This window comes from Balaenoptera acutorostrata, chromosome 21 (assembly GCF_949987535.1).
Source record: "Balaenoptera acutorostrata chromosome 21, mBalAcu1.1, whole genome shotgun sequence".
Taxonomy (NCBI): Eukaryota; Metazoa; Chordata; class Mammalia; order Artiodactyla; family Balaenopteridae; genus Balaenoptera; species Balaenoptera acutorostrata.
In genome coordinates, this window is record NC_080084.1 from 6,357,395 (window position 1) to 6,377,702 (window position 20,308).

The window sequence follows — 20,308 nt, forward strand, 5'->3', positions numbered from 1 at the left end:
TCAGGTCCCATCGTGTCTGTAGGGCCGAGGACCAGCCACTCTCCCCGCCCCGGGTTCCCTCGTGTAAACGAGGCAGAGAAACGATTGTCGCCAGGGTTCACTGGGGACTCCTTGCCTGTGTGGGTGGCCTCCCCGGGTGGAACAGGCTGGGACCGAGGGCGCAATCCCAGCACAGGCTCCGGCTGCCTGCACCCTCTGCCCTCCCGGCCTCCCTTCAGTCCTCCCTACTTATTTAGTTTATTTATTTGCTTTTATCTTCACTCCCCATTCCCATAGACATCATTTTAATGTGGTTTGAGAAACAGTTTTATTATGAAAAATTGCAAATAGATACCAAACCAGACAGAACAGTCTGTCACCTTTGCGCACACCCAGTGCCCAGACGCTGCCACTGCCTGCTGGCGGCCCCCCTGGTTTCATCGCCCCCCCCACCCCCGAGGGGTCCCCCCACGTTATCTTGACGTTAATCCCAGACATCTTACGAATGTGTCTTTTTTATTTTTTGAATGTGTCTTTTTAATTCGCGCGTTTTTGTAAAGTTCGCGTCGCTGCTCTGTGCATGTGTGGTTTTAACATGTGCGTAACAATGTGCTCCGCGCCTCCCTGGTTTCTTCTCTTCGGTCAGCATCGGTTCCTCATCCTCCCTCCCCTCCACTGCCCTCTCCTCCCCTCCCCTCGCTCCTGTCCGAGCCCGAGCCTCGAAGGCACCTCTGAGGACCCCAGGACCAGGCGGGCTCCACAGTGACCTGGGCTGCTGGCTGCCAAGCGCTGCCAGGAATTAAACAGGGTAGTATTTAGAAGGCGTCCCTGCCGAGTCCGCACCACCGACGGCTGGGTGGCTGCACCCATTTTTTAACCCCAGGCCACCCCGTGCGTTCTTGGCCATGGGGCTGTTCCGCGGGCCCCTCTGCTGCCGCTCCCGGTAGCGAGCGCTTGTCCCAGAGCACAGATGGCCCCCCTCCGGGTCTGTGCCCCGCCCCCGCCCGGAGTCCTGGGGAAGGAGCATCTCTGCGGTTGGCTTTGGTGAGTGGAGGCCTGGAGGGGAAGCAAGACCACCCCAGGGGACCGCGAGAGAAACCCTCTAGGTCATTTGGCCCAACTGCCTCATTTACAGATGAGGAAACTGAGGCCCAGAAGGCCGACGTCAGGCCCAGGAGAGTCTGGGCCCTCCTGATCCCCAGTCCCAGCGAGCCGGCACCTCCCTGTCTAGGGCGGATGGGAGGGTAGGTGAGCTGTTTCCTAATCATCTGCCGGGGCCCCAGGGGATGATGATGAGCCCTGTTTAAGGTGACGGTTTGCAAAGCGCCTATTTGCTAGTATTTCCAGTGAGTCTCAAAAAACACGGGGTCGGGGAGTGGGGTATAACGGGGGGCCTGAACCTGCAAGGCAGCCAGTCTGTCTCTGCGGCCCCCGTGGGCAGCATCTGACCTTGAACTCCTAGGCTGGGCTCAGACCCAGGGCTCTCGTGCCCCCTTGCACGTGTGGCTTCTGTGTCCCAGGTGCTCTCTTGTGGAGATGAGGTAGGATTGTGCCGGGGTCGGAGCTGGAAATCTGACCCTCGTTTCCTTACTCTTTCACATAGCAAGTTATCAACCTCTCTGTGCCTCCGTTTCCTTTGTGTGAGATGGGAAAATCAGAGATGCGATGCGGGGTGCTGCAGGCGTAACCGAGTTAGTGTGTGAAACGCACACAGATCCCCTCCTGGGCAGCAGGCTGCGTGGGGTGTTTGCTGTCACCGCCCCTAGCAGTGGGCTCACAAACCGTGCGACCTCCCGGCACTCTCAGAACAGGAGGAGAGCTCCTGAACCCGCCGCCCCTGTTTGACTGCCGGGGAAACCGAGGCCCAGAGAAGGCGCCCCGCTTCCCTGAGCCCCACAGCGGGAAGCCGCAGGGTCAGTGTGCCGGGTCCAGATCCTGGCTCTTTCTGCCATGCCGGCTGCAGCCCAGAGGGGAACGGCCTGATCCCAAGAGGGGAATTCCTTTCAGCCGCAGCTGCTGGGCTGCATTAGGGAGTCAGCTCTGCAAAGGCGAGTTTAATGCGCATGGTTCCTGCCCTGGTGTTGACAGCCCAGCCTGGGAAGAGCCTTTAAGGACAGGCCTTAAATAGACACACCAGTGACACGCTTGCATTTGGGGTTGCTGTGCCGCGTAAGCGGGGACCGAGGCCCGAGGGGCTAATGGAGTTGCACGGGCTCCCAGGGCCCTCCCTGGACGCCTGCACTCCCAGGGCTGGGCCTGAGCAAGTCCCTCACCCGGGGCTATTTTTGAAACAAACCCTGCACCCTCCAGGGTGTTAGCGGCCCCATGCCGTGAGCGAGCGGGGTGACGTCATTCTGATCATGGCAGTAGCAGCCCAGGGGCACACACAAGTAGCCACGTTCCGCAGACATCTTACTTTCCCAAGTCCGAATGGGACAGTTTTCCTGGACACAGCTGCCTCTAGCTGTCACAGGGCCACCGGCCCCTGCAAGCTCTCAGGGCTGGTGTCGCACCCGGTGACTTTAACACGCGCCTCCAGCGCCCAGGACGCGCACACCTGCCTGTTTCCTTCTAGCCCCGCCGGACAGCCCGGCAGCTGGCTTGGGAGCTAAAATTACTGGAGCCTGACGTCACCCAGGCCGAGGGCAGAGCTGGGCTCTCAGCAGGAGGGCACTCTGGCGGCAGTTCCACTAGGGGCCCCGCAGCCTGCCTCGCGGGGAGAAAATGGAGGGTGTCCCAGGGGGCCTCCGGAGTCCCAGAGGAGAATGAGAGGCTGGACCCCCCGCCTGGTGGCGCCCTGGCTGCGCAGGCCCTGGAGGGCCAGACTGGTGAGGAGGCGAGGATGTGGGCCTTCATCACCCAGCTCCTGGTCACCCTGGTGCTGCTGGGCTTCTTCCTGGTCAGCTGCCAGAACGTGATGCACATCGTCCGGGGCTCCTTGTGCTTTGTGCTGAAGCACGTCCACCAGGAGCTGGACAAGGAGCTGGGGGAGAACGAGGGCCTGAGCGACGACGACGAGACCATCTCCACCAGGGTGGTCCGGCGCCGGGTCCTCCTGAAGGTAACCCAGGAGGGGGCAGGCCGGGGCTGCGGGCGCCGCGCTGGGATGTGTAGGACGCCTGCTGGAAGAGAAGGCCAGGCGGGCCTCGGGTGGAACGTGCGGGGCCAGAGCTGGGCGGCACTCACTGCCCGGCCCACCCCCGACTCCCCGACACGGCAGAGAAGGCTCGGCTCTGGGACTTGGGAAGCCGGCCCCCTCCTGCTTCCGTCCCCAGCCAGCTCAGTGAGGCAGCAAGTCACCCTCGGGGCGAAGGCGGCTGGGGCAGGGGGTTCTTCCCTGTCAAGTGCCGTTGGAGTAGAAATCGGGGGCCTCCCTCCCTCTCCGTAAAGCCTGCATAATCGCCCCTGTTTTGCCCACCCCCGCTGCTGTGGCAGCGCTCCTGGGAGCCCCCCCGGGGTGCCCCTCACGCAGAGCCCGGTTTGGCGGCCGAGTTGCAGTTTCCTGCCAGGGTGGGGACTCGTGGGACTATGGCTACTGCTGGCGCTACTTTATTTCTTCATCCTCTGTCCTTATTCCCAAATGCCCGCTTATCAATCTCGAGTTTTCTCCCTTTCTCTAATTCCAGGGGGATGAGCTTCAGGATATTCCAGGGGAGCAGGTGACAGAGGAGCATTTCACAGATGAGCAGGGCAACGTCGTCACCAAGAAGGTGGGTGCAGAGTCCCCCGGAGCTGGGCAGAGACAGGCGGGCTAGAAGCTTGAAAAGGCGGTGGGCTCACCCCCAGCTTCTTGCTGCTGCCCTAACAGAGGGGTAGGCACCTGCCGCAGTCCAGACGTGACATTCCTTACAGCCACTTGGCCTGATTCAGCCTGAATTCAGCTCCTCCTACTGGGTTCCAGAAGGACCGGGCCCCGTGGAACACCCCAAACCTAGTCCTGTGATGCCTGGCCCTGAAAACAGCTGTACGACAGCAGTACGGGGGTCCCTGTGGGCCTCCTGAGATAAAAGGACGTGGGAATGCATGGGGTTGGCAGTAGGTTTACACCAGGAGACGTGATTGTGCCTAACAGGTGCTGGGCACGGTGCTAGGTGTGGGCGGAAGGCAGACCTGTGTTGCTCCGGGGCTCATGCTAGGTCAGAGCAGGACCCCGTCTTCCCTCCTGCACGGGGAGCTTCGTGCTTGTTTGCGTTCTCACCTCCCACTGCTCGCACGCGGTAGGTGCAGAGCAGACTGTCCTTGGAATATTTGGATGCGTGAATAGGGAACAGGTGGACCCAAGGGACAGGAACGCCCTGCCCTTCAGGGGCTCACAGTCGAAAGGGGAAGACAGAGGGCGTAAACTTCCAGCACACCAGGAGGCAGGATGGACCGCCCTGGGCTAGAGATAGAAGTCGGGGAGCGGCGGTGGGGGAGGCGGTGGTGAGACCGCGATCATCCATGAGCCTCGCTAAGAACCCCCCGCAAATTCCAGCCCCTCTGAGGCTGCCCAGTGCGAACTCCCCACCCAATGGGGGGTGAGAGGCCGTCCCTGATCTTGGCCTTGCAGGGAAGGGCACCTGGGGACAAAGGCTGCTTCTGACCCACCGCCTCGTTCCGCGACCTGCTCTTTCCAAGCTCTGTCTGGCCGGCTTCCCCAGCCCCTTCTCCCCTCCCTCTCTGCTGCAGGTCATTCGCAAAGTTGTCCTCCACATCGACCCATCCGGAGCCGATGACACCCAGGAGCACGAGGAGGTGATTTCTGAGGGGCCCCTGGAGGACCCTAGTGAGATGGAGGCCGATATTGATTACTTTATGACTCACGCCAAGGTACTGCCCGAGCTGCAGCCTCCCAGGCCCTCGCTCTTCCGAGGGGCCGGCCCGTGACTTCTGCTGCCCTCTGCACCAGCCCCCTTGGGGTTCACCTCTCACCTCTCTGCTCCCCCTCGAGCCTCCTGCCCCTGGTGGCACTGTTCCCACCACCTCCGTAGGGCGCCTGTGTTCTCTTGCCATCTCTGTGTGTGATCTGTCCTGCCTTGTGTCTGCACTGCTGTCTCCAGGTGGAGCTGAGAGGGTACAGTAGCCTGCAGCCGGACCTGATAGAGGGCAGGAAGGGGGCTCAGATAGTGAAGCGGGCCAGCCTCAAAAGGGGGAAACAGTGATCTCGAGCCCCTCCCTGTGGAATGGCCTCTTTGGAGGTAATGCCATCGTTCTCCATCTTCTCTGCATGGCCTGGTCCCCCACGATGCCCCGCCGAGAGGCTGCGGACTTGCGCACCCCTACCCGCCTCCTCCTGGAACTCCCTCCCCTCCCAGCCCCTCCCCGCTGCCCAGCATGACACGGGAGGACCAGGCACTGCTGTGGGCTCCAAGCACAGACTCCCACCTGCTAACGGCGCCTCTGAGCTCCATTGCCTCCGAGAGAAAACAGCAGCGTCTGCTGACGTGCTCCTTGGCAAGCGCAAACATACAGATTTGAAAAAGTTCTTCCATGAGTGCGAAGCACTCGGTACATCTCAGTAGGAGCGTTATCCTGGAAGCCCAGCAAGGGGGTCTGGAGGAGGAGGGGTGGGGCCCTGGAGGGTGCAGTGGGGTCTGCTAAGCTGTGCTGTTTCCGTGCACGTGGCCAGGAAGAGCTGGACAGGGAGAGGCCTGGAGCCCAGCTGTGCCTTGAACCTTGAACCCAAGGCTCCCATCCTCCTTGGTATTTCCTGAAGCATGTCGCGCCCTTGCTTTCTAGGAAGAGGCGAAGTTAACAGGAGGCTGTGGGAGCACTGATGGCTGGGGGTCAGGGGCGTGATGTGCAGTGAGGGAGGGAGGGAGGGAGGCCGAGAAGACGCGGCAAAGGCTCTCCAGCGGGCTGAGCAGTGCTGGGGGCTTCGGGGCCAGCTCGGACCTCCGTCCTCCCTGAGGGGTCCTGTACTGAGCTGCCCCGAGGCCCTTCGCTGTGCCCAGCTCGGGCCAGCTCAGTACCGGGCGCGTCGGGGTGGGAGTCGGCCGGAAGCAGGAAGCACGTGGCCCCAGCTCCCGCCGGCACGAGGTTGTTGTCACCTGCACCCCCAGGGCCTGGCTCTGGGCCCGCGGCCAGCAGCCTCCCCTTCCGCATTCGGCAAAAAGCAGAGCCGCCGCCTCCCGAGCCCCCAGAAGTGCTGACTCGGGGCTTCCCTCAGCACTTGGGCAAAAGAAAAAGGTCTGGCCGATCCAGTTATAGGATAAAATTAGACCTGACTTCTCAGCAGCTTAAGGAGGTCACAGTGTTAACCCCCGCACTGCCAGGGGTCCGCCGGGCTGCTGGTTTAGGACATCAGCTGTGATCAGTCCTGGAAATAGTCCAGAGGTGCAAGTAATTCGAAAAACCAGAGAGTGGAAGGAAAAGTACACTCTTGGGCCTTATTTTTCTTAGGGCAGAGACAGAAGCTTTAAATTCCAGCTTCTGTTTGGCTCAGGTTCTGCTGACGTTCCCGAACAGGAGAGAGGCAGCCCAGAAGCCAGGCGAGGGGAAGGGAGGAGGCTAGACATGTTTCAAAAAATGTTTCTGTAGGTGATGTGCAAGGTGGCTGAACGCCCCCCAGGGGCTGAGACTCCAGACCACCGGGCGTGGGTGTCAGGGACGCGGAGCAGGACAGCCGGCCTGCAGCACAGGGCCAGGGCCTCCGCCGGGAAGAGGCCGGGGAGCGTGCAGTGGGGACAGTGGTGCGGAAGCCAGCGTTCGGGAGGGACAGCCCGGGGGACAGCCTGCCGTGCTCTACCCTCTGAGCAAGACAAAGACCGCTGAGGGCTCTCTGGTCCTCCGTACGTACTGCCTGCCTCTCACAAGCATGATGCACGGTCCCCAGCGTTGACGGATTCCGAATGACTGCAAACGTGCGAATTCGCCTACTAGCTACAGTTTATTGTAACCCCAAACGCAGCGCCCCCAGCACTTCCCGCCCGTGGCCTTTCAGGGACGCGCACCCAGTGGTGAAGCACCGGAATGCCCTGCGTGCCTGTTCCCAGCTGAGGTCAAACAAGGAGGCCTTCTCTCTGTCCCCGTTTCAGTTCACACTCTGAACAATTGCCCTTTTTGCGGTCTATTCAGTGTCACGGGGTTTCTTTTTTTGCATTTTTGTGCTGTTTGTTGGTGATTTCGCTGTTTGAAATGGCCCTGCTGTCTAGTGTTCCTAAGAGCAGCAGGGCTGTGACGGGCCGTGCGTGGGAAGTCCGTGTTTAGAGGAGCTTCGTTCAGGCACGAGTTATAGCTCTGTCGGACATGAGTTCAGTGTTACTAAAGCAACAGTATACAGTTGACCCTTGAACAACTCGGGGGTTAGGGGCGCCAACCCCCAGGCAGTTGAAAATCCCAGCACTGCTCTCTCTGCCTCAAAAGCGAAGGAATTGATGAATGACTCACCCCCGGGGTGGGAAGCTGAAACAGCTTGGATAGAATCCTGGGGTCAAGCTCTAGTTCTTTTATTTCTATGTGTTGTGATCTGTAATCCAATACAAACTTTTCCCCACACTTAGTTCATTTAAAGATCTGTAAAATGAAAATGCAGATACTGTATTTATTGGAAAAAGCCAATGTATAAGTGGACCTGTGCAATTCAAACCCACATTGTTCAAGGGTCAATTGTACATGAAATATGTTGTCTTTAAAGAGAGACACACAAGGTTGTGTGTTCATTGGTTGACAAAACTGTTGTGACCAGAGGCTGGCAGGAACTCTGCACTGTACTTTCCTCGGGAGCAGTGGTCCCAGTATTGGTTAATTCAGGGCTCCTGGCGACTTGAGAGAACATGCCTCCTGCGAACAAGGGGAATTGACTGTTTCAGAGAGAGTGAAAGTGGGTTGGGGCCCAGGGTCCAGGCCTGGCTCCTCCAGTTTCCAGGTTACCTTACATGTTGTTTCACTCCCTAAGCTTCCCTCTCCTCAAGGGAGGATGAAATTAGTCCCTCTGTGTGTCACACTGGTGTAAAAAGGCTTGAAAATAACCAGGGTAACTGTGAGGTTGGCTGTGAGGAGTAAGGAGAACGGTGTATTCTGGCGCTCAACCAGTTGCAGGTCTTACGTGTAGCATGACCCGGGGCGGGTCAGTTGACCTCTCCAAGCCTCAGGCGCCCCAGCTGTAAAATGGCAATAACGCCGATATTCCCTCTGTACGGCGATCGATGGGTTTCTGTTGGTGAGAGGCTTTCTGAATTGTCAAGTCCTAATCCACCAGTTCTCAAAGTGCCATCCACATCACAGTCACCCGAGAGTCTGCTTAGGATGCAGACTCCTGGCCCCTGACCCACACCTACCGAATGACAATTCTGGAACTCAGGATTTGGCCGCAAGCTCGAGTGATTTTGATGCAGATGGAAGAGTGGGTTATCAGGACCAATTCTGGTTTTCCTTCCCAAACCTCCCGGAGGTGCCGTGGCACAGTTGTAGAATTTACACCTAAAGGGTGAGCAGAGATGAGTGATGGCGACAGTGTTCAAAGCCCTGGAACGCCCCAGAGGGCCGAACACCCCGATCCTAGGCGCCTGTTCCGATTCCCCTGCAGTCACGCCCAACCTTGGGAAGGATTTTGCAGGAGACCCGGCGTGTGGGTGAGGGGTGCTTTCTGGTTGTACTTAAGCAGTTAGAAAATAGCTGTGGAGTCAAGCCTGATGGTGTGCAGCAGACAGTAGCAGCTGGTGGGTTTTGCTCTGTGCCCAGGTACGTAGGTCCAAGAACCAGGGTGTCAGCGCTGCCAGAGGACAGCGGGCAGCAGGCAGCCTGTGTCCTTGGATTAGAGGCACCCGGCCGGGCGCTGGGTAGCACCAGCCATGAGACGGCTCTTGTTGTTTTCTTGTTTCGCTTTTTAAGAGACACTTTCCATTTAGGCACTGTGGTTGCAAGACCTGTGTTGGCTCTGACTAAATAGAGTATTTTAGTAAATTTGAAAATTAGTCTATTAGTCATCTCAATAGGAGGAGGCAAGGAGGCCAGGGGTCGTGTTTTACTTTGCTCTTTTAATCGACAGTCCACCCTCACTCGCCAGCCCCGGCAGGTGTATCAGAGTCTGGGGCTGCAGGAGAGAGGAGAGAGGAGAGAGCCGCAGACGCTGGTGGGGGAGGGGCAGGTGGCACAGTACAGAGAGGTGACACGAGGAAAAAAGCCCGACCGGCACAGCCACTAGGAGCGGCAGGAGGCTATTTTCTAAGTGTTTATAGCGTGAGACCGTGTCCAGGGGCACCCAGGGCGGTGGCAAGAGTACTGGACGCAGCTGGAGATTGCGGCTCTATTAGAGTCTAATAGAGACGCACTTTATTCCCACCCCTGCTGCTGCCCCGATGCTCCCACCGGGCCCGTCCCTGCGCCTCCTGGAGCCTCAGCTCACCCAGAGATGGGAAGAACGGTTACGCTAGAATGATCTCTCAGCCTTGAACTTTCTCCTCTGCTCTGTGTCCGGGCAGAAGAGTGGGAGGGAGATGGTAGCCTGTCTTCCCCAGGCTCAAGCTTTCATAACATCTCCTATGTGAGGCGTGCTTATTTAGTGCTGGGGTAGGCGCTCTGGGACTGGTAGGAAGGGTAAGGGCTTTGCTCGTGCCCTCAGAGTGTTTATACTCTAGCCAGGGAAGTAAGCAGACGAGAGAGGACAGACAGGACAGGGCATTTCTGGAGCCCAAGCACGGCGGCATCCAATACCGCTCAGTGTCCTGAGCGCTTCCTAGGTCGTTAGCTCTCCAACATCACAACAATCAAACGAGGTACATCCTGCTACTGCCCTCGTCTTACAGCAGAGGAAACTTGAGTCCCAGAGAGTGTAAGTAATTTCACCGAGGCCACACAGCAGGAAATTGGCAGAGACAGGATATGAACACAGGCAGACCGGCTTCAGAGTTCATACTCTTACCTGCACTCTGACATTACTCTGCATGCAAGGCAGCAACAGGAGAGGAGAGATACGGGGAAGCTGAAGCCTTCAGGAAGGCCTTGTGGAGGAGAGGTCTGAAGGGTGGTGGGCAGAACCTCAGCCAAGTGGAGACCGGATGGTGTCCTTGACGGGGGAGCCGAGGACAAAGGCAGGCAGCGGCGGGCGTGCGGGTTTGGACTTGGAGGAGGAGGCTTGGCTGGCAGTGATGGGAGAGTCCCCTCCAGGGCAACAGCTCCTCAGGCCAGGGCAGTAGAAGGCCTGGCCTTTCGCTCTGGGGAGGAGCTTAGCCCCACCCTCCATCCCTGGGGAACCGCTCAGGGTTGAGTCCCCCTTGATCACCTCCAGCCTCCTCCCCAGCCACGACAAGCTCCCTGTCTGGGGACAGCTGTGCCTCAAGTGAGCTTCCACATTTCTGTGTCACTTCCCACCCCACCCAGGAGACTGTCAGCTCCTCTTAATGTGAAGTCCCTGCAGACAGAACCCTGGGTGGCTGGTCTTGGAGATGGAGTTGTCCCCCCAGTCTGGAAGAGCAGGCCCCACGGGGTGGCAGGAGCCCCGTGTCGCTGTGATTCCCAGGCTGCAGAGTTGAACTTCACTCTGGCAGAGCTGCTGTCTTCCAGCCTAACATACATAGGCCCCTGGGGAGAAGCCATCTGTTTTTCAAAGATCTCTTTGCCCCAAGAGAGGTTGTCCATCCAAAGGGCATGGGGAGAGGAGCCCGAGGCCCCGACAGTAAGGGGTGTGGACCAGAGCCGAAGAGGCGCTGAGGTCCCTTGAGGCCATGAGCTCCCGAGGCCATGTCTGCTCCGTCCCCGGGTCCCCAGGCTGGCACACAGGAGACATCAATGCATGTTGGCTGAACCAAACCAAACAAGCCAGGGTGCTGCCACCGCCTAGCCTGGCCCTTTCTGGGCTCGAGCACATGGCCCCTCTCCTAGGTGCTGGGTACATGGGGACCTCTCCCCAGGTGACCGTGCGGGCACAGAGTACCCCACAGGAGGGTCTCCCGGGGAGCTCATCGATGGGCATGGAGCTAGTGGCAGCCTCTGCGTCGGGCAGTGGGATAAGGATGGCTGGTGTTTCAGGAAGGTCCGGGCCGAGCTCAGCGCCTTTCAGCTCCTGCCTGGCTTGGGGAGGCTGCTTTTCCTGACTCACCCCTGCCCGAGCCGCCAGCACAAAACTCCGGATAGTGGGTTTTGGCTGGGAGTTGCGCTTCTAAATTCTAAGTGACTCCTCTCTGTGTGTCCCTCAGGATCACACCTCGACACCCAACCCTTGAACTCCACACACTCCGCCACGCACCCGAGAGCTGGACCGAGGCCCCGGAAGCCGCGCACACGTCCCTGGAGGCTTACGGCATGACCTCTGTAAGGGACGTCCTTTAGTCACCTGTTCGCATGAACGACCGACTGTAGACGCATGACCTACAGTCCTCTATCCTGCCTCTAGCGACGGTGGATCTCTTTCGGGAGTCTGGACGGAAGCAGCAAGAGGGGGGAGAGAGAGAGGGGGACGTAAAACAAGCGCAGGAGAGCACCGAACGCAACAGCAAACAAGGGCTCTTTTGTGGCTGGGATGAGATATTTTTTTAAATCATTTCAATTTCGACTTGTTACAGGGTACTTTTTTTTCAACCTCATCTGTAAGAAATCCATGTGAGCTTCCTGGAAAGGAAAAAAAAAAAAAAAAAAAGAAAACTAGACATGAAGTCAGTTCCACACCTTAATCCCTTACCCTCATCCGCCAGCCTTCCCCACACCTCCACGCTCCATGTGTGACCAGCCCTGCCACTCCCCCGTGGACGGAACCTTCCAGAACGCTCTACATGGCATCAGGACACACACATGCATACACACACACACACACCCCTCTCCCCTCTGCTCAGTATACACACAGATTTTACTGTGACATCCGGAGTTGTATAGACTCTCCTGTGGATAAACTGGAATTTTTTTTATGTTGTCGCTCTCTCTGCCAGTTTCAGTTTTAATCATCTTCCAATGGAAAATCATTACCTTCAGAGTGCATTCGGGGTTCCTCGTGTTAGGGACTTAAGACTCTGAGGCGAGGACCCCCAGGCTTAGCTGTAGGGCTCTGAGGGAGCCAGTGCCCATCCGAAAGGGTCTTCACTCTCAGCTGGGGGAAGGCCGGTGGCTGTCCCAGGATTGCACCAGCATGTTCAATAGAGAAGAGGTTTTCTATATCTTCAAGCACTTATATCATAGTCCGTGTTCAAAGTGTCAACTGTACAGTAATCAGCCTTGTGTATATGAAAAACAATAAATACTATGCAAACCAATAGAAACACTTTAGCAGTATGTACAAAGCACTAATAGCTCAGCTCCTGAGGACTTCTCCAGGCTGCGGGAGAAGGAGCTACAGCCTGTCTTTCAGTGAAAGAGGAAGGAAGGGAGTAGGGCTAGGGATTGCACCTGCCCGTTCTTAGGTCAGCCGCCACCCCGAGGTCTCCCAGAGCGAACTTGGTGCTCTAAGTCCAGGCAGCCGCGGGATGGGGGGCCTGGGCTGGGCAGCCTCAGTGCCCCCATCTGACCAACGCCCCACCCCGAACCCCCTGGAGAGGCAGCGCAGGGGGAGAAATGGCTGACCACCAGGAGGCCCCAGCCTGGAAGGAGACCCTCCTGTGCCAGGGCCCCGTCAGGGCAGGACGGAGACGGCGGCCGGCTGTTCCTCGCCTCGGTGCCGTCGGGGAAGAGCCTTTAGTTACACCAGAGCCCCCGGCAGAGGGAGGCCCGAATCAGCACAACGCGCCCGCCCCGCGCGGCGCCCTCCGGGCCAGGAGAGAGACTGCAGGCTCTTCTCGCCCGCCCACGGGCCACTGTGTGTGGATGTCCGGTCACCTTCCTCCCTGCCTCTCTGCCGAGATGTCCTCAGAACACATCCGAACCTTCCAAGTAGCACAGAAGCTCCCTCGGTGTCAGAGCCCCTGAGGCCCCGGCCGGCCCCGGCGCACAAGTGTTCCGGTGGGTCCGGGCGGGGCTGGCCGGGCTCCCCGAGTGGTGGGCGGGGAGTGGGAGCCCGAGCGCGCGCGGTGGTCCGCGAGCCCCAGACCCAGCCTCTGCGGGGGCCGCGTGCAGAGCATCCCCGCCGGCCGGTCCCTCCGCCCCGCCGCGGCCGGCAGGACTCAGCGAAGGCCGAGGAAGACAGGCGCAGGGCCGCCTCCCGCCGCGATCTGCCGCTGCCTCGCCCGGGCGCCGCCGCCCCCGACCCAGTAGCTCCTGTAGAGCCGCGGCCCAGGCCCCGGTTGCGCTTTGGCTCCTCGCTCTGTCTGGCTTGGCTGCTTGGCCCGCCGGCCCCCGGCCCCCGGCCCCCGGCGGCATGCTGCGTCCGCTGCTAGTAGGAGCTGTAGGGGAGAGGTTTGGGGTCGCCACACAATGCCTAGAGAATGCTGCAGTCTGCACCTTAGACGCTGTTTAGAAGTTTTGGAATCACCTTGATTTTTTAAATTGTTATGAAATGATTCTTTTCTTGACTCCCACACGCTCTGTTCTTGGGAAGGACTTCCCACCGCACACCCCACTCCACTCTGATGTATAGACCATTCTCCCTACACCAGCTGAACAAATGTCAAAATTAATAAAGAACTCGACTCATGGCACAGGCCTCCATCTCTCCTTCCCAGCGCATCTTTGGGGGGTGTGGAGAGGGGGCGCTGGGGGAGTCTGGGGGTGATCAGTCTGCAGGAAGGCCTGCGCCCCAGGGAGGCGCCCACCTTCTCTGGAAACCTGGACATCCCCTTAATCAGGACCACCCACTCTAGGAGAGGCACTCCCCACCCCGCAGATGGTAGAGCAGATTTCTGTCCCACCTGAGGACCATGTGATGGGGGCAAGTCCACGATGTTGGGAGGGGGGCGCACCACAAACACCGGGGTAGGTGGCTGAGCCCACGGTGGGCATACACCAAGGGGGACCCTCCCCCCCAGTGCTCCCTGTGAAGGCATCTGGCCCCTGCAGGCAATGCCATTCAGAGTTCAAGAACTTCCAAGAAAATCGCTCTGTTCCTAACTAGTTCCTAACATTTCATGCAAGGCTGGTCACCAAGCTGGCCTCAGTTTCCTCATCTGTCAAATGGGGGAAGGGGTTAAGCGATTGCAAAAGTCTCTTCAGTTTGTCATCCTGGGAGTCCTGAACACAAATGCCTTTGTCAAGCTTGGCGATAAATAAGAATCAAATTATTTACTGCAGATTTTCCTCCTCACAAGTTCCCATCATTAGTGGGGGTCGGGGGATGGCCAAATCACAGTCACACGGTCCTAGGAGCACTCCCCGCAGTCACTCTGATTGTGAAGCTTCTCTCTCAGCATCAGAAAAGACATCCAGGCCAAGGGACCAGCCATGGCTGTGCACCGGCCTCGCCCAGAGGGTTTTGTAAAGCACAGGCTCAGAATCACAACTTCCTAGGTGATTCCTGCAGCAACACTGGGAACTGGAGTTCAGTTTCCCAAATGGTTGTGATGGGCAGCTTTGGAGCACAGCCAATTCAGACCGATAAGAACTTTTCTCATTTTTAATCCAAATTTCCAGAAAAACAAGGTCCACAGCCTTGGTGAGGTCTTTGTTGTGTTAACCTACGTCATCTACGCTACAGGGTCATGGCCAGTTCCAGCCCGAGCAGATAACAGCAGCATGGGGAGAGCCGGCTCTCTGTGAGAGGGGAGCCTCCCCGCAGCCTGGGCCCTTGGCCTCCTGCAGGAAACCCAGAAGCAGGCTTGTCTCCACCTGCCAAAGGGCGACCATGGGCTGGTCAGAAACGGCTTTGGGACTGCCAGGCAGAGGAGGGACAGAAGTCCATCTGTCAGGCAGCCACTGTATTTCCTGTCATTTTGCATGTCCAGACCAGCGACATGCTGATTGCCATTTTTTTTAAAACTGCAGGAAAGGATGCTGTTCCATGCAGAAATGACCAAAGTTATTTACCGCATTTTCCCTGTTGGTAAAACAGGAGAGAGACCCCAGTAGAGCCTTGTATGTTGTAAAAATTCATTAGGAAAAGAAAGGCATATGGGTGCTCGGCGATTCAACCTAGTCTCATCCGTCAAATATTTACTGAGCGCCAACCAAGAGCCCGGCACAGGCACCGCCACTGAATCAACGGCCATCTCAGCCATCAAAGGTTTCCATCCCAGGTGCCCAGCCAGGCAGAACATGACAGAGGCACAAATGAGTCCTCGGAGGAGGAGGAAGGGAGGACAGGGGGATCAGGGAAGGCTGCCCAGAGGCAGAGGCAGAGCCAGGAAGGATCCACAGCCAGCACTCCCAGAGGTGCCCCACTCCCAGCCCCTGCCCCAGGCTGCCTGGCAGATTCCCACCCCCAGGCTCTCAGGCCCCAAAGTCCAGCCTCCCCACTTACCCGTCCCAGCAGGGAGGAGGGAAGCAAAGCATCTGTGTCCAGACCGCACACTCCCCCAGAGGCTTGGGCATGTGCACAGGAAGGGGCCTGGACACCTCAGGACCGCATCCCCTGAGCCCGCAGCGGGGGGCAGCTGGAGGAACTGTGCCCTCCAGCTGCCCCAGGGTCCCCCCCGGGGCGCTTTTTCCTGATGCTCACTTGGGGGACCAGGAGCTGGTGGACCCTCTGAGAACGAACATAGGTTCCAGAGCACTCTCTCTTTTCTTTCTCCCCCTCTCTCTCTCCCCACCCCCCCCATCTCTCTCTCTCTCTCTCTCTGACGCGCGCGTGCACACACACGCGCGCACACACACACACACACACACTCACGCTGGCTGATTTTACAGTCAATCTTTCAAAGTGCAATTTGTCTAGGAAAAGCCCATGTGAGGCCCGTGAGGGTTTCCACCAATGGCGACGCGGCTCGAGCAGCTCAGCCAGTCTCGGGTCTGTATTCTAATGGGCCCCATCTTTATCAGGGAAATGTTGCTTCTCTGAACTTGAAACTTCTCATGGAGGGTCCCCAGACTCTGAGGCAGAGAAGGGACCTGAGCTGAGGAGGGGGGAGCCACCTCTCCCCAGGCCGGGCAGGGACAGAGGGCAGGGGCGCTGGGAGGGCTCGCACCTGCCCTGGGAGCACCTGACTTCTCACGGCTGACGTGGTCCCGGCCCTGGGCAAGGGCTGGGCCGGATGCCTGGGTGGGAGGGCGGACTGGGGCTCGAGCAGCTTTGACCCTCCAGAGCTGCCATGGGATTCTGGGCCGCAGATCGGGGGCTCTAGGGGCCTGGATTTGGGCCTCCCACCTCCCCTTGGCCCTTTGGGGCGCCATGGAGTCCAACCTGCAGGGCCCGTTCCTGCTGAACAACGCGCCGCTGGCTCAGTTCTCGGAGATGAAGGCCCCTGTGTGCCAGTACTCTGTGCAGAACGCCTTCTACAAGCTCAGCCCCCAGGGGCTGGGCCCCCAGCCACCCGCCGGGACCCCACACGGCATCTCGGACATCCTCAGCAGGCCCGTGGCCGCGCCGAACAGCTGCCTGCTCTCCGGCTACCCCCACGTGGCCGGCTTCGGTGGGCTCGGCTCCCAGGGGGTCTACTACGGTCCCCAGGTGGGGAATTTCTCCAAGGCAGGGAACGAGTACCCCACCCGGACCCGGAACTGCTGGGCGGACACGGGCCAGGACTGGCGAGGCGGGCGGCCGTGCGGCAACAGTGAGTACGGGGAGGAGGGGGGGACGGGGGACGGGAACGGATGCTCACAGGGGTCCTTGGCCGCCATCTGACAGCCTGGGGCAGACCCCAGGGTCCGACCCTCCACCTGGTGCAGCATGGGCTTCTCCCCTCTCCCTCCCACCCCGGCTTCACTCGGATGGGCGTCTTGACCCCCGCCCTCACTCCTCACCAGCGGCCCTCCTGGGGAAGCTGGGGTCCCGGGAGACCACACGGCTCAACCCCACCCTGTGTACGGTCCTGCTCACCTTCCTTCTCCCGCCCAGAGCCCGTGTCACCACTTCGTCCAAGCAGGCAAATGCCGTCCCCAGTGAGAATCTGCCACTGCATCACCTTCCCAAAGAGCCCCCCGCGCGTGCGTCGGCAGCACTCAGGGACACAGAATGTACCCTGAACCCATCTCGGTCCCGCTGCGATCAAGGGGGCCTGCTTCCCTCCTCGGGGTTTATGTCAACAGCAGCACCCGTACCACCCAGCCTCCGGGAGCAGCTGCTGAGTCCAGCCCCACTGGGCCCTCGCTGTCGGGGGACCTCACCCACCCATCCCCAAACCATGGTTTTCAGAGAGTTGGTCCGGGGCCCCCAGGATGCCAGTCAGGCCTGGAGGAGGTGGCAGGTCGTGCACAGGCAGGGGAGCACCACCCGGGAGGCGGGGGGAGTGACAGTGGCTGCAGGAACCACCCCTGGGCCCGGATCAGGCAGGGGCAGAGGGGACCTCCACTTCTGTCCCACCTGGGGGCTCCTCCACTGGCACAGGGGCTTGGGGCGGCCCAGGAAAGCCCGAAGCACACCTGCCTTCCGCCCGCTGTGCTGCTCGGGACCCTCACACCCCTCGTCAGCCTGAAACATGGCAAGTCCCACAGGGGGCCGAGACCTCATCTCTTGGAAGCTATGCTATAACCTGGTTTGCAGGTGCTTTAGGCCTGAGCTATCCCTGTCTCTCCCTTCCATGCCCCCTACCCACACGCACCCCGTTTCCACACCCCTGCTCTTCAACCCCGAATGCACGTATACACACAGGGAAGTATCTGCGTCAGTGGCTGGATTAACACAAGGGGAGGGGACTGAGGATGACAGCCTCTCAGGAGGTCTCGTCTCCTTTCTGTGCCTCGGCTTCCTCACCTGTAAAGTGAGGACATGGGATGTGAGGGTCGGCTGCACTGCACGAGGCCCTGCACGTGGGCATTCTGCTTCCCCTGGTCCCCAGCTGCCCCGCCCTGCCCCCCCGCCGAGCTCCTGAGAGGCTGCCCTGGCGGGGCAGGGGTCAGTTCTTGAGGCTCCGCGTCCGGACTCTCCATGGGGTTGAAGCCACATGACTCCCAGGCCTGGTGACAGGGGAGAGCAGTAACTTGGAGCTTAGGGTTCTGGTTTCCCGGAAACCTGGAAAATGGGATCTCAAGAGCAAGGAAGTGGAGGAACTCCTGGGCCCCTGGGGCCCTGGGGGTTGGTGGAAGGTGCTAAATCCGTTTCTCGGTGACCTGCAAGAACATCCCTGAGACCCAGAGGAAACTCCTCCCGCCCCTCGGGGTGCGGCTGCATCACTGCGTAGGGAGGGCGTTACACAAGGAGACCCAGTTCTAAGCATCCTCTGGCCCTAAGTAGCTGAAACCTGGGGCAGGCGCCCTCGGGCTCCCCGCCCACCCAGGCACGGCAGAGGTATGCTGCTTGGGTGAGAGGTGCCACTGTGCCCCTGCAACCTCAGTGGCTTCTCCGTACGGGCGCTCACCCTGCGGGAGAGGCGGGGCAGGGCTGGCATCCCCCAACCCCGCGAACCGCACGCTTCCTTCCTCCCACCAGCCCCGGACCCCCTGAGCGACAGCATCCACAAGAAAAAGCACACCCGGCCCACCTTCACGGGGCACCAGATCTTTGCCCTGGAGAAGACCTTCGAGCAGACCAAGTACTTGGCGGGTCCGGAGAGGGCGCGGCTGGCATACTCGCTGGGGATGACCGAGTCGCAGGTCAAGGTGAGTGTGTGAGGGACAAGAAGGTGTCTGCCTGGCAGCGAGGAGCCTCACCTGGCGAGTGCAGCTCAGTGGGAGGCCGTCCTGGTGTTTGGGCACCGCCTGCCCACCTAACCCTGGAGACGGTAATATGACCCTAACGCCACATGGCTGTCATCTCCTGAGCCCTATTCTGAGAGCCTTATTTGTAGCAGCCCATTTAAACCTCACAGCAACCTGGCGGTGGGCCTTATTACCCATCTTACAGGAGAAGAAACAATCTCAGCTGAGCCTCTTGCCCCCGGTCACCAGCTGGTAAGTGAGTACCCTGGATTATAGGGCTCTAACCTCATGCCTTCCCCTCCTCTGCACGGTCGAGGCTAAAAGTTTCAAGAGCTGATGGCAGCCACTGGGCCGGATCAGAACTGGCTTCAGGCTTGTTCCGTTAGCCAGGCAAACAAGCCCGCCTTGGTTCACCAAACTCGAAAGTGAAGATAACTCCTCCCCACGCCTGTCCGTGAAGTCTGAGCCTCTTTGCTCAGCTCGGGGCACGGCTCCCTCTCAAACTGCACACCTCAGGCCTGAACTCGGTGGGTAAGGCAGCTTCTGTGCCCTCAGGCTCCCAGGGGCACCCCTGGCAACTCTGAGGCTCACTGTTCCCTGAGGGGCTCTGGGGTGGGCACCAAAGAAGCCAGCTCTGGGCTATGCTGTAACTACCCGGCACTGTGATAAGGCGACGGGCTTCAGGGGAGAAGGAAGCACAGGGGCAGCTGGGGACCCGGGCCTGGGCTCCCTCAGGGCCCTGCACCTCCAGCCGGCCACCCGGGCAGCTCCCTCCGCCCAGTGTTAACTCCGAAGGAGAGGAAGCGCCGAGTCTAAGAGGAAGGTCTTTCCGTCCGCTTCCTTGGGCCCTTTCTGCACGCTCCTGTCTCCAGTAATGAGCGTGTGTTATTTTCACAGTTGTGGGGCAATGATTCATGAAGCTCAGTGAAGGTCTGTGAGGTTAAAAGCATGTCAGCCCCTTCCACCCAAGTACCCAGATGGCAAAGGAGAGGCAGATACACCGCAGGGAGGGTTAGAGCTAAGACGAAAGGGCTGCTGCACTCACATTTATTTTTATTTTATTGCCCCCCTCAAAAAAAAAAAGTAGTGTGACTATGACTGCCTAGTCCATTGCTGAACCATTTATTTTACGATAAAGATGAGGCTGGGGGGATACTTGCCACCCAGCGGAGCCGCCCTCCCCAAAGGGGCCCTGTGTGCGCCGCGCGCCAGCGTGACCCTCAGGGCCCTTCTCCTCCCAGGTGTGGTTCCAGAACCGGAGGACCAAGTGGCGGAAGAAGCGTGCCCTGGAACCCTCGTCCTCCACGCCCCGGGCCTCGGGCGGGGACCGCGCGGCCTCCGAGAGTGACGATGACGAGTACAACAAGCCGCTGGACCCCGACTCGGACGACGAGAAGATCCGGCTGCTGCTCCGCAAGCACCGCGCCGCCTTCTCGGTGCTCAGCCTGGGCGCGCATGGCTGACCCCGCCGGCCTCCGCGTCCCCGCGGTTTCCAAAAGGCTAACGGGGGCTGCGGAGGAGGAGGGGGGAGGGGGGAGGAAGGAGGGAGACGAGGAGGAATGGGGGGAGCAGGAGATGGAGGGGAAGGGGGGGAGGAGGCCAGTCTCCTAAGGGAAGAGGGGGCAAAGGGGGAGACGTGAACTTGTCCTGAGACCGGGCGCCCCTTCCGCCGTCTTGCACCTCTGTGGGCCCAGGCCTGGCCCTGCCAGCTCTGCAGATTCTAAGTACACAGGTAGATGAAAAGCGATCGGGCTCTGCGGCCAGGACACTGGCCGTGGGGTCCCAGACATGCCACCGTGGTAGCTGCGGGGGGTGGGGGGGGGGA

General features: G+C 59.6%; 2 protein-coding genes across 13 annotated transcripts in view; both read left to right on the top strand.

Moving 5' to 3' along the window:
* Positions 1–13,454, top strand: part of ANK1 (ankyrin 1) — a 209,891-nt gene extending 196,437 nt beyond the window's left edge. For 2 of the 12 annotated variants that reach the window (XM_057537202.1, XM_057537204.1), the window contains exons 41-44: positions 3,606–3,689; positions 4,648–4,713; positions 5,019–5,156; positions 11,094–13,454. In XM_057537202.1, the coding sequence (XP_057393185.1) occupies positions 3,606–3,689; positions 4,648–4,713; positions 5,019–5,120 (252 nt within the window). In that variant the 3' untranslated portion in view covers positions 5,121–5,156; positions 11,094–13,454. Of the gene's footprint in view, positions 1–2,606; positions 3,041–3,605; positions 3,690–4,647; positions 4,789–5,018; positions 5,157–11,093 lie in introns of those variants that run through there. The other 10 variants (XR_009006491.1, XM_057537205.1, XR_009006488.1 and 7 more) reach the window with 8 other exon arrangements.
* A 2,624-nt stretch (positions 13,455–16,078) lies between these two features.
* NKX6-3 (NK6 homeobox 3) lies at positions 16,079–19,946 on the top strand. The gene is made up of 3 exons (XM_007182108.2): positions 16,079–16,460; positions 18,275–18,444; positions 19,725–19,946. The coding sequence occupies exons 1-3, from the start codon at positions 16,079–16,081 to the stop codon at positions 19,944–19,946; spliced, it is 774 nt and encodes a 257-aa protein (XP_007182170.2).
* Positions 19,947–20,308: the final 362 nt, after the last annotated feature.

Excerpts from the sequence above, each read along its gene's own strand:
- NKX6-3 (XM_007182108.2), top strand. The coding sequence starts at position 16,079 with ATGGAGTCCAACCTGCAGGGCCCGTTCCTGCTGAACAACGCGCCGCTG. Across the intron at positions 16,461-18,274 it reads CGGGCGGCCGTGCGGCAACA|CCCCGGACCCCCTGAGCGAC; the intron begins GTGAGTACGGGG and ends TCCTCCCACCAG. Across the intron at positions 18,445-19,724 it reads TGACCGAGTCGCAGGTCAAG|GTGTGGTTCCAGAACCGGAG; the intron begins GTGAGTGTGTGA and ends TTCTCCTCCCAG.